The sequence below is a fragment of the Pelodiscus sinensis genome, chromosome 5, assembly GCF_049634645.1.
Source record: "Pelodiscus sinensis isolate JC-2024 chromosome 5, ASM4963464v1, whole genome shotgun sequence".
NCBI classification, from domain to species: domain Eukaryota; kingdom Metazoa; phylum Chordata; order Testudines; family Trionychidae; genus Pelodiscus; species Pelodiscus sinensis.
In genome coordinates, this window is record NC_134715.1 from 128,744,649 (window position 1) to 128,760,169 (window position 15,521).

The 15,521-nt window shown below is 51.9% G+C and overlaps 1 protein-coding gene across 1 annotated transcript; it reads right to left on the reverse strand.

Moving 5' to 3' along the window:
• Window positions 1–2,666: 2,666 nt before the first annotated feature.
• On the reverse strand, window positions 2,667–11,764 carry LOC102461384 (vasotocin-neurophysin VT-like). The gene is made up of 3 exons (XM_006139218.4): window positions 8,616–11,764; window positions 4,336–4,537; window positions 2,667–2,948 (listed from the first exon to the last, which is right to left on the reverse strand). Exons 1-3 carry the CDS (start codon window positions 8,733–8,735, stop codon window positions 2,785–2,787), a joined length of 486 nt encoding a protein of 161 aa, XP_006139280.2. The 5' UTR covers window positions 8,736–11,764; the 3' UTR covers window positions 2,667–2,784.
• Between the last annotated feature and the right edge of the window lie 3,757 nt (window positions 11,765–15,521).

Here is a 15,521-nt window from a genome sequence, read left to right on the forward strand (position 1 = left end):
AGGAGGGAGCAGGGTCTGTGGCTGTTCCTAGTCACTATATGGGATGCAACAGGGTGTGACACTCTTTGTGCACTCACAGTGGGTCCAAACTTGCCCTAGCTCTTACCCACTTTGCCTCAGTTTCCCCATCTGCACAGCAGGCTAGGAACCTAGTTGGGTGAAGCGGAGGAGGAGCTGCTACTGGCACCTGGGCAATTGGGGTGCTGTGGTGTAATGGGGAGAGCAGGGTGGCGGATCATTGGGCAGGACACATGGGAACCTGGGCAGCCTCCCAGCCCAGGGAGAGGCGAAAGAGAAACGTGTCAAACTGCAGCCATTTGTGTTTTCCACCCCAAAGCAGCCCTGGGCTCCAGGCCGGTGTGTTCCTTGGAGACCCCCTGGGAGCTGGGTGGGGGGTCTGCTGGAAGAGCCAGTCCCTGCCCTGCCAAAGCAGGGCTCTTCTGCCCTCTGTGCTTAGTTTTAAGCTTTGGGTGTGAGGGGATTTTCCTGAGGAAATGCCTCCCTGCCAGGCCTCGGGCCTGCGTTGGTCACCAAACTGGAAACCAGGTGGCACTTGCTAGGCTACACCTGGGCCAGCCAAGCGCCTCTCTCAGCTCCAGGACGGCGGCCGCCAGCGGGGGCCTGACAGGGCCTCCTGGTGCTCAGGGCCCACCCTGACTCCCAAGGGAGGCCCTGCTCAGAGCAGTGTCGGAGCCGGGCTCTTTGCTTTGCAAGCTGTGGCGAGGCTCCATAGCTGCCCCAGAATTCAGCCGCGGCTCCACAGCAGCGCAGGTGTCTGAGCCCCAGGCTGATCAGCAGGGGTGTGTGCACAACACGCTGTTCTGGGGGGGCATCCAAGATATGACTTTGCCCCCCCCCGGCTCACCTCTTGAGCATTACTGCTTAGCTAACGTTAATTACGTGCCCCCGTCGTCTCAGAGTATTAAAGAGCGATTGACTATGTTTGCGAGGTTTTCATTGCGCCTCGTATTTCACAGGGGGGAAAGGATCTTACGTTTCTTGCTGGTCCTGTCATATCGCCCCACCCCCATCCGGGAGCACTCGGGGCAGGGGTGGGGTGATACGACAGATGGGGTGGAGGGTGGGGAGCTCAGGGCAGGGGAGTTTGTGGGTGCAGGGATCAGGGCAGGGGCTGGAGGGGTGTAGGGATGAGTGTGTGGGTCATGGGTGCCATTTCGGAGGGGCAGCGTCGAAGCTGCTCTTCCCCCGGCAATGGGGGAACGAAGGGAAGTGCAGCAGCTTGTGTGAACTCTGCCCTGCCCGGGCAGCTGGGGCGCGAGGAAGGCTCACGCGCTGCGCACTTTCCCCGTGCTCCCTGTCCCTAGATCCCAGTCAGGGGAAGAAGAGAAGCAGAGTTCCAGCTACACAAGGCTGCAGCCCCTCCCCTCCTTAAAGGGTGTGGGAGGGGGAGCTTTAGGGCCTGGGCAGCCCCGGACCAGGGAGGGGGAGTGCACCCCCCCAGCCTTTCACCTGCCTGGCTGCGTCTCTGAATTGGGTTCCCCCTTCCCGTGGCCATGGACCCGCATGCACAGCATGTCCTGCATGCTCCCCTGTGAGTGGAGGCAGACCCCCCGCCCCGGCTCAGTCACCGGAGAGCGGACGAGACCTATTGCTGGTGAAGGTCCCCGGTGGGTGTATTGGGGGCTGTTCGTTTACACCCGAACAGCTGTGCCCACTGGCGGCCTGGCCTGGCGACACCAGCAGGGACTTGCAAGTGAGCGTCGTCACAATCGATGTATCCAGCTGAACTTCCTTCTGACAAAGCCGCGTTCGTTCCTTCCACCCACGCGTTCGTCCTAGCGACTGTACGGCTCCCGTCACTGTCTGAGCCCCTGGGCCGCAAGACACCCAGAGCTGTATCAGCCACCCATGCCAAGGCACTGCCCCGAGCAAGCCACCCCCTCGCTCTCCCTGGCAGCTGCTCTGGAGGCCAGCGGTTCTCACCTCTTCGGGGTCAGGACATGTTTGTAAAAGTTGATGGCCTGGCGCCACCAGTAACTAGGCTGGGGGAGGAGGCCCCCTGGAGTGGTCTTCCGTGGCTCCTGACCCCCCCCCCAGGAGTTGGGCCCTGCTCAGCACTCACCCCCAATGCCGGCTCCTGCAGCCCCAGGGTGAGTTTCAGAGCTAGCGCCTGAAGTGCCGGCCCTGTGAGCCCCAGTCTGTAAACAGGGGCTCCAAGACTCGCTGCTGTGGGGTGCTATTTGCCAGGTAGCCAGGTCGACAGGAGCCTTTAAAACCATTGCCCAGGCCTCTCGGCTTTGTGGGGGTGTCCTAAGCTGTGTCCCCCCACATAGAACTTATGGGGGGTTCTCCGTGCTGTTTGAAGCAACCCTCTGAGTCTGTGATCGTGGGAGCTGTGCTGCTGCAGGGCTGTACCCCACCAGGCCTGGTTTCTCCCTCTCAGCTGCCTCTCTCAGCTGGGGGAAACTCGGAAGATCAGAATCCTGCTGCTGCATCTCTGCCCCCTCCCTTGAAGGAGTAAGGGCTGCCAAGCCACAAAGGGCCAGGTTTCTGAGAGCTCAGCACCCCAATGTGCCACTTGTGGGCACATCTTCACATGAGCCCCGATTCCTTGCAGCTCTCGGCCCTAGCACCCTAAGGCATCCGTGCAAACGACACAGGACAAAGTTGAAGAGCACAGTGCAATAAAAGACTTTATTGGCCACTTATTTACAATGCTCTGAAAGGGCTGCCCCTTTACATCGTGTCAGGATTTTGGGAGGTGCTGCCAAACGTAAGCAGCATACTCTCTGTTAGACGCCTCTCTGATGCCGCACCTTTCCCTCAGTAGAACTGGTGCCTCCCCTGTTGCTGCCTGTTCGCCAAATGCATCAACTTGAGCAGGAAGTCACTCGCCGAGCCATCCAGCACCGTCAGGTTCTTCTCTGAGGGCTCTCGACTTCTGTCATTCTCATCATCCAGGCAAATGGTATCCATGGTGCAGCCCTCTTTGAAACAAGCAAAGAAAACCAAAGTGATGTTACATGCAGCAGTGAGTTCCAGGGATTGGTGTAATAGACTGTGATCTTATGCACTTCCTTAACCAGGAGGGACTCATTAAACAAAAGAAGCTGCCACTGTCGCCACAAAAAAGCTTCCACAATGCTTACATTCCAGCTTTTTCTCCCTTGTTTACCAGGGACCACAACCTGGCCTGAACACACTGCAGCAAATCTAGTGGATGAATAGCATATTGCTGGCAAATACATAACAAATGGAGGTTAGGAGTGGGGAGCCAGGAATTCCTGAGTTGTAATCTAGTTCTGACATTGACATGCTTTGTAGACTTGGGCAAATCAAGTCACCTGCCTGTGCCTCAGTTTCCCCATCTGGAAGATAGGGCTTTTTAGTAATACTTTTACAACCCTACCTTGAGTCTGGCAGGTTCTTTAGTAAAGCACTTGGGCTACATCTAGACTGGCATGATTTTCCGGAAATGCTTTTAGCGGAAAAGTTTTCCTTTAAAAGCATTTTTGGAAAAGCGCGTCTAGATTGGCAGGACGCTTTTCCGCTAAAGCACTTTTTGTGGAAAAACATCCGTGGCCAATCTAGACGCGCTTTTCCGCAAAAAAGCCCCGATCGCCATTTTTGCAATCGGGGCTTTTTTGCAGAAAACACATCTCTGCTGTCTACACTGGCCCTTTTGCGCAAAAGCTTTTCAGAAAAAGACTTTTGCTCGAATGGGAGCAGCATAGTATTTCCACAAAAGCACTGACACTCTTACATGAGATCGTCAGTGCTTTTGCGGAAATTCAAGTGGCCAGTGTAGACAGCTGGCAAGTTTTTCTGGAAAAGCGGCTGCTTTTCTGGAAAACGTGGCCAGTCTAGACACAGCCTTGGAGGATATAAAGTATCATATAAGCCATAGGTGTTTGTGCTGAGTCAAATCCTGAACTCCTTACTCATGCAACGTCTCTGGTGCCGTCAACAGACATTTGTCCTGCTTCGCGAGGGTGCAGGGTGTCGGGTCGGTTTGATCCAGGTTTGTTACTTATATTCCCCAAAAATGGTCCAATCCCAGAGCACAGCTGGATCATACCACCTCACCCACTAGCCTGTTGGCATTCTGGATCATACCACCTCACCCACTAGCCTGCTTCTGACAGTGGATGAGATCTGCCCCTTCCCCATCGCTACGGTGGGGCTAAAAGCACTTCTCTACACCACCGAGGTGTTATGCGACTTAGTACATTAAAGATTGTGAGGGGCTCAGCTACTATAGACATGGAGGGGAGGGGGCAGTGAAGTACCCAGGAGAGGAGACGATTTATTAGGCAAAGGCAGATACTATTTGAGAGGCCCCCCCCACCAATGTTATATTTACCCCTCTATTACCATCATTACAGCAAACGCCAGGGGCGGCACACCTCCCTCCCGAGCTGCAGGCTTTCCCGCCGGCCTCGCACGGGGAAGGCAGGTAGTTTTCTTCCAGGCAGCGCAGGGTTTCAGAAGTGCCCACGTAGCAGCCCAGCTCCTCTCCGCAGCAGATGTTGGGGCCGAAGCAGTTCCCTCTGTTCCCGGGGCCACAGGGCATGCACTGGGGAGACAGAGCCAGCTCAGATTGCCGGGAGGTCATTCTCGGGGAACACACACGGCATAAGGATGGGGCCCGATCTGACCGGTGGGAGGCAGGGGTGAGTCCAGCCAGGAGCATTGGGTGCACAAACGGGAAGCTGTTATACTCCCTGAGTCAGGCCTGAAGGGTGCGGGCTCCCCCATCGAAACACAGGGCAGAATTCCCATTGTGTTGCATGGCGGTTATTCATAGCTGCTCAAATCCTGCCGTCCAGCTTGGGGGAAGCGCCCATTGACTTCCACAGGGCGTTTAACCTGAGCTGGGAGGTAGGACTGTCTCTCTGGGATCAGCCCTAAAACCAGACATTTCCCCTTCCCTCTCCGCCTGTTCTAGGTGCTGCAAGGGCCTCAGCCTCCATGCCACGGAAGAGCCCATGATAGTGCATGTGTCCCGGATGAACTGCAACCAGGTAATTACATCCTGTTTCCCTGAGCGCCCCCTGCAGCTTCAGTGGGAGCCGATATTCTCCTGCGGGTGCTGCTGTGAGCTATTAACTAGCTCCCTCCGTGTTTGTATCCCCTGCCCATCACTGTAGTATCTGGGCACCTATTCCGTTCACAAGCTGGCTGCCTTTCAGTGGTGGGTGAATTGGGCCTCAGAAGCCCCCGATTTAGGTCCTGGCTCTGCCACTGGCCTGGTCGATAACCTTGACTGGGTCACGTCACACTTACCACCTTGGGCATTCGTCCTCCCCTGAAGCACTGTGGAGCTTTCTCAATGGAGGACACATCCCTGTAAGGTCACCAGTGTAAGGGATGCTCATTTTCAGCTGATAGAATAACAGCTGGGATCAGATCTTTCCGTGCACAGCAGATGGCAGATGATGTTATAAGTTATCTTACTATTTTTTTTTAGCAAAAGGAAGAGCTAATTCTCTCGCTCCAACCCTGAGATAATGGCAGGGCTTTTGAAGTGTTTTATGGCTCCCAGTGCTTTAGGTAAGTGTGCGGCATTAGCAGTCAAAGCTTTTGTCCAAAAACCAGGAAATAGAAATAGTCTCCTAGCTTGCCTGCTCTCTTCCTGTCAAGGCAAAGTTCTGCCCCGTCTGGCCAGTTTTCTTTTAAATGTCTGACATACTGTGGCTTCCAGCATATGATGTAGAAGCCAATGTCATTCATAGGTGGCGGTGGATCTTTTACAAAGATGCCTTCATGCCTGAAAGGAACTAGAGCCAAGTTGTAGAATGATGTGGCTTTCAGAGCTACCTCAATTCCTCTCCCATAGTGAGAACTTTCTAGTCAATAGAATTTCCTTCCCAGTAGGATTTTCAGCACACTGGTTTGTTGCATAATGGGATAAAGAGGTATAACAGCTCTTCCCGGTACAGACCACCAATGGAGGAGAGCATTCCGTTCTGGGCACTTCATTAACTGAATTATAATCATTCAGTAGAAGCAGCTCAACAGAGAGCATCAGAAAGTGACCAGTGGCAGGAGGGACATTCTTGCAAAGAGGGAAAGGGTTATGTATAGCTAGGAGGGCTAAGCATGAGTCTACAAACATTGAAAGAGCTCAGTGTGTTGTGTGTGTGAGACCATCCACCGCAGGATAACAACCTACTGCTACTAAGAGTAATGGAGTTAGCGCTTTAGCTCAGGTGCTAGAGATCAGTGTTGTGGTGCTGAGGGTCTGGCTGATGACCCTTTGGAAGGGATAGGGCTCATGCTATCAACTTCTGGAGGCTGAGAGGAATTGCTTGGGAATTGCTAGAGATGATGGAGTCACATTAAGAAAGAACATAGGAATTGCCAGACTGCATCAGACCCATGGTCCATCCAGCCCAGCATCTGGTCTCTGCCAATGACCAGACCCTCAGAAGAAGGCGCAAGAGCCCCACTATAGGCAGCTGTGGGGTAACCTGCCCCCTGCGTCGTTTCCTCCTCGTCTCTACTACAGATTGGCTTAAACCCTGCAGTAGGAGTGTTAATATCCCGCCCACAATGTACATCAGGAACTACTTGAACCCTGGCTGCTGTCCTCAGCCGTAGGCGAGAAAGGACTGGAGAGGACTAGCAAACAGCACCGCCTAGCAGCAAGCTGACTTTGGCTCTGCAAAGGGAAGGGGCAGCGTCTCCAACACTCAGCCAGATTTGGCTGGGAGAGGTGGCTAGGCTGTATTCTATCAGGAACAAGCCTATGTGGGTTTGGGAGAGGCCACTGGATGACTATAGCACTGGACTGGGCCTCAGAAGCCCCTGATTTAGGTCCTGGCTCTGCCACTGGCCTGGTCGATAACCTTGACTGGGTCACGTCACAATTCTGTGCCTCAGTTTCCCCGTCTGCAAAACAGGGAGAATAAGCCTGACCTCCTTTGTAAAGCACTTTGAGAGCTGCTGAGGACGAATGCTACATAAGAGCCAGGCCTTAATCGTAACTCCTGTGCGCTATACAGTGCCAGCTCACAGCATGGGAATCATCTTGCGGTCCATTGGATGCGGGGATGGCATTTTGCCTGCTCCCTTCAGGATAGATGGGAAAGGCTACTCCGGGAGTGGGGGCAATGCAGACACACGCTGTGTATCTCTGTAGCAAAGGGTCCCCCATTTAATAACTGTAGTGGGACCGACACCACTACACAATTACTAAGTAATGACTAAGGATACGATTTTGTTGTGGAGGACACAGATTCTGTGACTTTCAGCGATCCCTGTGACATTTTCTGCTCCAGCTTCAGCCCCAGGTCTTGGGGGATGGGGTAACTCTCAGCCACTGGCATAGGCACTGGGGGCTGGAGCTGTTAGTTTCCTACACCCCCACTAGACCCTACTCCCCCCTTATTTTTAATGAAATTCACAGGCAGATCCTGGGCTCCTGTGAATTTTTGCTTATTGCCTGTGACTTGTCTGTGACTATTAATAAAAAAGTGATATAGTCATAACCTTTAGCAATTGCACTCACAAGTCATATCAGTCTAAAGCCAACCTGGTGAACTCTGTGGAAATGGAAAATTACACTGGGGTTTAGAGATGTTTGCATTCAACCTGGACATTTTCATCTTTTTGGTGACTGGGACACTTTGAAATTCTGATCCAAAGGAACTGGTTTAAAATGCTGATCGCTGGCTCTAATTAATGAGCACATGGCCCTGTCTGTGGTGCTTCATTTGTTAGCTTCTTAAATGGCCCACAAAATGTGGAGACCAAATTTCCATAGGTGGACAAACTATAATACATCAGAGATGTCTAAAAAGCAAGTCAGCCACAATAGGAAAAAGCCAATCACATTCATTTAAAATCCTTCTACGTAACCCGCATATCTATGCACGATATAGACTTTCTCAGGCAGCTCTTGTGTTCGGATCTGCTCAAAATGTGGTAGAACCAAAATGAAATGGTGCAAAACACTTTGCTATGGCTGAAATGGTTTAACCAAGTACTAGAGCAATAGCTGGTGTAAACCAATGTGTGTTTAAAATGCAATTCCTTTTATGACAGAGCTTTTCTTTCTGAAATTATGCTAGCTACATCAGTACTACTAATTCACATTGGCATGAAGGGTGACATCCAGGCTGCACTGAAGTCAAAGGCAAAATTCCCATTGACCAATACGGAGCCAGAATTTCACCCTAAGTACATCTGAAGATCTGTAACGTAAAGATTTTTTCATCTGTTCCCTTTGCACAGTACATACAAGCACTGGGTTCGGGGGCAGGAGGGGGAGAGATCCTTAGCTGGCATTGCCTTGGCGCTCGTGAAGATGATTTGCACCAGGTTCAGATGTCACCTTTCTGCGAGCATCAATGCAAAGCTCTTTAGCTCAGAGCATCAATGCAACTTCACTTTTGCAAAGAGCAAACTCTGGAGCAAGCACCAGGAGCTTGAGGAAATGCCAGTCTGAGATTCAGGCCAACAAGCTGTGTGCAGGGGCCAGCCAGCGCGAAGTGTGTCTGTCACACGCAAAACTGGAGTAGAGTCTCCACACAGGAGTTTGCCGAACGCACCCAGGACTGGAGAGCAAACCCTTGTGCCCAGAGTATTGAAGTACCGCACGCACACGAATTAGCCTCCCCTCCCCGCATGCAAGCAGCCCCCTCTGGTACCTGTCTGATCTCGGTGTCGGGCAGGGCTCGCTTTCCTCCTCGAGGGCAGTTCTGGATGTAGCAGGCTGAGGACAAGGCGAGGAGGCAGAGGAAGTGGACTGGCAGAGAGATTTCGGGCATCTTGCAGCAGGGTGCCAGGCTCTGTCACACACAGAGAGGAGCTTGGTTTCTTCCCAGCCTCCTGTTTGCATCTGGCTCCTCTCCGGACCAGCTGCCTATTTATACCCCTCCCGGTGCCGAGGGAACGCCTTTCTTGGCCTTTGTCACCACTTCCAGGAGGAGGGGGCTTTATCCCTCTCTTTCCCAAACCAGACGCAAAGGAAAGGCTGTAATTGAGGTGATTCAGTGCAGAAGCACAAGCAGCCAGTTTGGGCACAACCGCTCCTCTGAGTCTTCGCTGGGTGCCGATGAATAATTCTCCCTTCCGGCCCAATGCGAAATCCCAGCAGGACAACGGGAACAGGCTGAAGGGGTGGGGGAATTGGGAAAGGGACCTTGGGGGGGCTGAGTCTGATTCTGATCTCACTCCTGTGCCACTCCGGAGTGAAGCCATTGATGTCAGTGGAGCAGAACAGTGTGAACACAAGGCAAACCAGACTCCGGTTGGGCACATGGGGCCAAATCTACTGCTGGTGTAATGGAAACCGTGGGCCCTGTGTCGACTTACACCAGCGGAGCATTGGCGTATTGACACCGAAGGGTAAAAGGCCTTTTTCTCTTTGGGCTCCCTGCTTGCGGCAGTCCTCCCTGCACTGACCCTGGGGAGGGGGGCAGCGTTCGAGGCTGCAGCTGTAAAATGGGTTTGGGCTGCATTTGCTGGAGTAGTCTATGGGTTCTGCTTATTGAGGGCCATTCCTGGTGCCCTCTTACTCAAGTGAGCAAGCCTCACCCATGTAAACAGGCCCATTGAAATCACTGCATATATTGGGGGGTGGGGGGAGATTGGGGCTTCACATCACGAGCACAACTCACTGGGCCTGGTTCACCAGCCTGGGGCCGTGTCTGAGTTCCATGCCTGCAAGCTCAGGACCAGGCTCTCTGGGGCTTCATTGTGCACACTGGTGCACTTCTGTTGCACTAGTGTAAAGGACAGAGCAACATGCAAGGCAGCGGAGAATTGCTTTCACACCGGCCTCTGAAGCCCTTTCCACACCACTGCTGCTATATACATACATGACCATCAAAGGCCTCCACAATTAAGGTTAAATGTGAGCCACATAAACCTGGCACACATCACCCTTTTAGCTAACAACGTTTGCATGCATTAGCTGACAGCATTTATGCTCCCTCATATCATAAAACACGGTCCCAACAGAGACTGGTTCTCCACTGTGCTAGGAGCTGTACAACCCGAGCATGTGAAACAGGCCTTGCACACAAGAGTTTAACTCTAAATATACAAGCCAGAAAGACTCAGAGACACAAACTAGGCCAACACAACAAACCCAGGTAGAGAACCAATGCGCTTAACTAGCACACCAGACTGTGTCTCCCTCTGTTCTTTTGCTGTGCAGGGAACATTTAACCACTTTGCAACAAGTCTTGGGCCTTTTCTTTCTGCCTGATGGTTTTGTTGTAGCAAGGCGAGGAGGGAGAAGGCAGAACAATTATCTTTCTGGGGTAAATCTCCAAATAGTCAGGAAAAATGCCCATTGACTTACATGACTAAGACACTTAATAGTTTGCGCTCTGATCACGATCTCCAATGGCTAACTTCCCAACCTCAAAGGATGAATTGTTCTGCTATTGGCCAAGGTGGAAGACAGATTCCTGAATTAAAGAACTCAGGTAGGATCTAGCCTTCATATTGCAATTCCATTATGGCTTGTCAATTCTCTGGGTGTATATAATGGTGCAGACATTAAGGTTGCAAAGTCAAGCATTCAAATATTAGGAAATGCCCAAATTTAAGGTTTCTTGTGCAAATTTAATTTGACCCCCTTGTGCATATGCATCGTGATACAATCTATAAGTACATCAGGAATAGTAGCACACATAAACCTGCAGGGGAACATTTTAACCTGCCTGGATTCTCATAAGAACAGCCATACTGGGTCAGACCAAAGGACCATCTAGCCCAGTAGCCTGTCTGCCGACAGTGGCCAATGCCAGATGCCCCAGAGGGAGTGAACAGAACAGGGAATCATCAAGTGAGCCCTCTCCTGTCACCCATTTTCAGCCTCTGGCAAACAGAGGCTAGGGACACTATTACTACCCATCCTGACTAATAGCCATTGATGGACCTAACCTCCATGAATTTATCTAGTTCATTTTTTAACCCTGTTAAAGTCTTGTTCTTCACAACAGCCTCTGGCAAGGAGTTCCACAGGTTGACTGTGCGCTGTGACTGTGTGCTATGTGACGAAAAGCTTCCTTTTTCTTGTTTTAAACCTGTTTTAAACAAATCTTGTTTGTTTAAACCAATCATGGATTTAAAAGGGGCCATGCTTCTACAAAGGCATTTTACTACCCAATTACAAAGAGAGACAGCTAAACTGGAATTCATCTACAAATTTGACACTGTTACCCTGGGCTTGAATAAAGACATTAACTGGTTAACACACTACCAAGCCAATTTTCCCTGCCTTTCACATTCACATTTTCATATAAAAAACTATGAATGGGACACATCCAACCGACTTAATTAACTTGGGTCCTACAATTGACAGGTAACTGCTTCTGCTGTTATATAGATCTTGGATTCTGTTATTTCCACTCCAACTCGTCTGATGAAGTGGGTTTTACCCACAAACGCTCATGATCCTGTATATTTTTGTTAGTTTCTAAGGTGCCACAGGACCACTCAGTGTTTTGAAAGTTACAGATTAACACGGCCATCCCTCTGAGACTTTTTATAATTACGTGATCACTATTTTTTCCAGAAGCTCCCAGCCTCATTTAATGCACAGTCAATTCGCAGCCATTTAATACTTGGGTTTCTTTGTTGTTCAAGGTGTAGTCCCAGGCCTTATTTACTGCACGCTATCTAAACCCTGCCCTGCAGACAGAATTATTCATTACCTTTATAGGATTGTCTATGGGACTTATAGGTTCAGTATCTGAACACAAGAACGACCGTACTGGGTCAGACCAAAGGTCCATCTAGCCCAGTAGCCTGTCTGCTGACAGTGGCCAGCACCAAGTGCCCCAAAGAGGGTGGACTGAAGACAATGAGCAAGCCATTTGTCTCTTGCCATCCTTCTCCAGCCTTTGACAAACAGAGGCCAAGGACACCATTTTATCCCCTGGCTAATAGCCTTTTATGGACCTTTTATGGCGTGTAGTCAACCTGTGGAACTCCTTGCCAGAGGAGGCTGTGAAGGCTAGGACTATAATAGAGTTTAAAGAGAAGCTAGATAATTTCATGGAGGTTAGGTCCATAAAAGGCTATTAGCCAGGGGATAACATGGTGTCCTTGGCCTCTGTTTGTCAGAGGCTGGAGAGAGATGGCAGGAGACAAATCGCTTGATCATTGTCTTCGGTCCACCCTCTCTGGGGCACCTGGTGCTGGACACTGTTGGCAGACAGGATACTGGGCTAGAAGGACCTTTGGTCTGATCCAGTACGGCCGTTCTTATGTTCTTATGTTCTTATGACCTAACCTCCATGAAATTATCTAGCTTCTCTTTAAACTGTTATAGTCCTAGCCTTCACAGCCTCCTCTGGCAAGGAGTTCCAGTGCTTCAGGCTGTTTTCACAATACCCCTGCGAAGTGGGGGGAGGGGGGTAACAGTAAAACGGGGATGATGGGAAACTGAGGTAATGGGCGATTAAGATTAAAAAGTATTTTTTAATCACTACTTTTGGGTGCCTAGCACTAGATTATTCAGCGTACTTAGCAGTAAATAGGGCCATGTATGTTCAAAGTGCAGCGCCCTACTGGTTTCAGATGCCATCAGCCCTTGGCAAATCAGACCCCAGGTTCCCAAGCTGGGCACCTAGAAAATGAGGAATACATCATTAGTGAAGTCTGGTTTAAGTGCTTTGCCCATCATCAGGCTACGTCTAAACTGCATGCTTATTTTGGAATAAGCGATTCTGGAAGATATATTCCAAAATAGCTTGGTTTGAAATAGCACATCTACACTACAGGGATGTGTGTAGCACGTCCACACTACAGGGAAGCCTCAAAATTAGTCTGAGGCAGGCATCCCTAATGTGGACGTGCTACCTTGATTTAAAGCCCCAGGAAGCACTGGGGAGAAATTACTTAGAATGGCCCTGGGGAGGAGCTATTTCGAAATAGCCACAGTGGAGCGTCCACACATGGAGGCGTTATTCCTCATGGGATAAGGTTTACAGATGTCAGAATAAGCCGTCCGTTATTTTGAAATAAGGGAATGGTTGTGTAGATGCTCGCACTGTTATTTCGGAATAACGGCCGTTATTCCGAAATAACGGTACCGTGTAGATGTGCCCTCAGTGACAGAGGCCAGGCTAGAATCCAGTTCCCCAAAGCTCCCATACAACCATCCTCTCTTCCTATAACCCTTCTCGCATTCGCTGCATGCCTTCCAGCTTCTGTAGCAAATGCGGCAGGGGGTCCTATAGACGAACGCCCCCGTGAGCATCAGCAGTGGTTCTGCCGCAGAGCAGGTCTGTCCTATGCAGGAGTGAGGAGAGGGGAGGGTCCAATGAAAAAAGAGCATATGGTTGTGTCATTAACGACTGTGTCATAAGGCATAGGCACAAAGCAGGTGAATGATGGGTGCGCAGGCATTTTCTAATTTGCGAGTGCTTGCCTTTGCAACCTGAACGACCCTTTAACGCAGTTTGTGTGTGTGTGTAATTTTCTATGGTTTGGGAAAAAAGCAAATTGGAGAAAAACAAATTGCAGCATGTGGCATTCAGTTGGCAACTATGTGGGTCATCAATGGAGTTGGAACCTTCAGTGACCTCTGGCTACTTTACTTAACGGAGTAACTGGTAGCAGTAGTAGGTTGTCATCTTCGCTATGGACCAGCACAACAGAGGGATGAGCCCTCATAGAACTGGAAGAGACCTCAGGAGGTGATTGAGTCCAATACCCTGCCCAAGGCAGGACCAATCCCAATTTAATCATCCCAGCCAGGGCTTTGTCAAGCCGAGACTTAAAAACCTCTAGGGATAGAGATTCCACCACCTCCCTAGGGAACCATCCCAGGGCTTCACCACCCTCCTGGTGAAATAGTTTTTCCTAATATCCAACCTAGACCTTTCTCACTATAACTTGAGACCTTTGCTCTTTGTTCTACCATCCGTCATGACTTGAGAACAGCCTCTCTCCAGCCACTTTGGAACCCCCCTACAGGTAGTCCAGTCCCCTGCCCTCATGGCAGGCCCAAGCACCAGCTAGAACTTCCCTGATAGATGTCTATTTAACTAGGGCTGGTCTAGAGTATGGTGCTTGGTCCTGCCGTAAGGGCAGGGGACTGGACTTGGTGACCTCCCTTCTAGTTCTAGTGTTCTGTGGTTTGCTAGTAGGGCTATGGCGAGACTCATGAATCTTCGATGCCGTCCTAGGCTATGGAAGTGAACGCATTCCAGTGGGCGCAGGCTCTTCTGTATATGCTCTCCTCTCCCCTGGGCATGGCATCTTCTTTCCCATCCCCTCCAACCTGTCACTGCCCCACTCCTGTCTCAGCCTCACCACTGGCTTCTTGGCTCGCTCCCAGTCTCCTTGCCCAGTTACCCATCCTCGCTTCCCTTCTTCCCTCAGCTCCCAGTCTACACACGTCCTCCGCTCTGTCAGCCTCCCATCCCATCCCCACGCCAGGGTTCTCAGCCCCCTCCCCACCGGTTGGCTCAGGTTCCCTCTTCATTTGACTCAGGCAGCTTTCTCCTCCACTGCGCAGCAAGGGGGCACGGAGAGGCCTCTTGCTAGCAGTTCGCCTGCCTGCAGCAGCAAGCCGGAGGCAGCGCGGGAGCGTGGAAAACGTCAGCCTGAGCAGTAAAAGTTTGGCAACGTGACAAGCCACTGAAGCCAGGGCCTGGCCATGGGACGTGTTGGGCCGTGACTGCTGGGGGCACGAGCCATACCCATGCTCTGAACCCGCAGTTCAAATAGCGGCCTAGCCAGCCAGAGCCGGAAGCACTGAGGCTTGGTTAGCGACTGCAGCAGGGCTGAGGAACGGGGACCGCTCCAGCTCATCAGCGCACCCGGCAGAGAAGTCAAGCATGGAGCAGTTTGAATGATGCCCTTCCGTCCATTGCTCTCTTGTGGGTGAGGATGCTGTTACCATGGTGACAGATGCAAGGGGAGACCTAGGTACCTCCCTGCATGGCAGAGGGGAGGCCACAAGAGGGCCTGGCCTCTGAGGGAGGGAGCACCTGGCTTACCCGGGCTGTGACCAGCAGAGGCAGCGAGCGAAGCCTTTTCTCCACACGTCAGCTGTGGGCTGCTCCAGAGTTTGTGTGTGTGGAAACCAGAGCCCGTGTCTCCTTTTCCAGCACAGCCCAGGCGCAGCGGATGCACTGGTTCCCGCCTGGGGCACTGCTGTGGAGAGCGCAGCACGGCCAAACCTGGGGCTTCCCACACAGCCTCACCTGCCCCTCTCCCCCATGCCCAGCCCTGCGCCGTGCCTGCTGGCCAGATCTCTGGACAAGGCAGGCGCTGGCCACACTGCCCGTGGTCTCCCCGGGACTGGGCGAGGTTGGGGGGTGCTACCCTGAGGCAGGAAGGGGGCCAGCAGCCACATTGACGGGGTGGAAGGGCGGGGGAGCAGGCCACAGTGTGTGTGTGTAGGAGGGGAGGGGAAAGCATAAACTCTGGCGGGGGGGGGGGGGGGGGCCTGCCTCCCCAAGCCATGGGGTCACCCTGGCTACGAGCTGGCAGTGCTGCCTGGACTGTGACGAAGGCCCCCGCCCCGCCCTGCGTCTCAGAGGGCAGCAGGACGAGTACCCCTGAAAGCGGAGCTCTGAGGCAGG

Coding starts and splice junctions, on each gene's coding strand:
- LOC102461384 (XM_006139218.4), bottom strand. CDS start 8,735: ATGCCCGAAATCTCTCTGCCAGTCCACTTCCTCTGCCTCCTCGCCTTG. Junction 4,538..8,615: donor CCGACACCGAGATCAGACAG/GTACCAGAGGGG, acceptor CTGTCTCCCCAG/TGCATGCCCTGTGGCCCCGG. Junction 2,949..4,335: donor TGGCGTTTGCTGTAATGATG/GTAATAGAGGGG, acceptor CTTGTTTCAAAG/AGGGCTGCACCATGGATACC.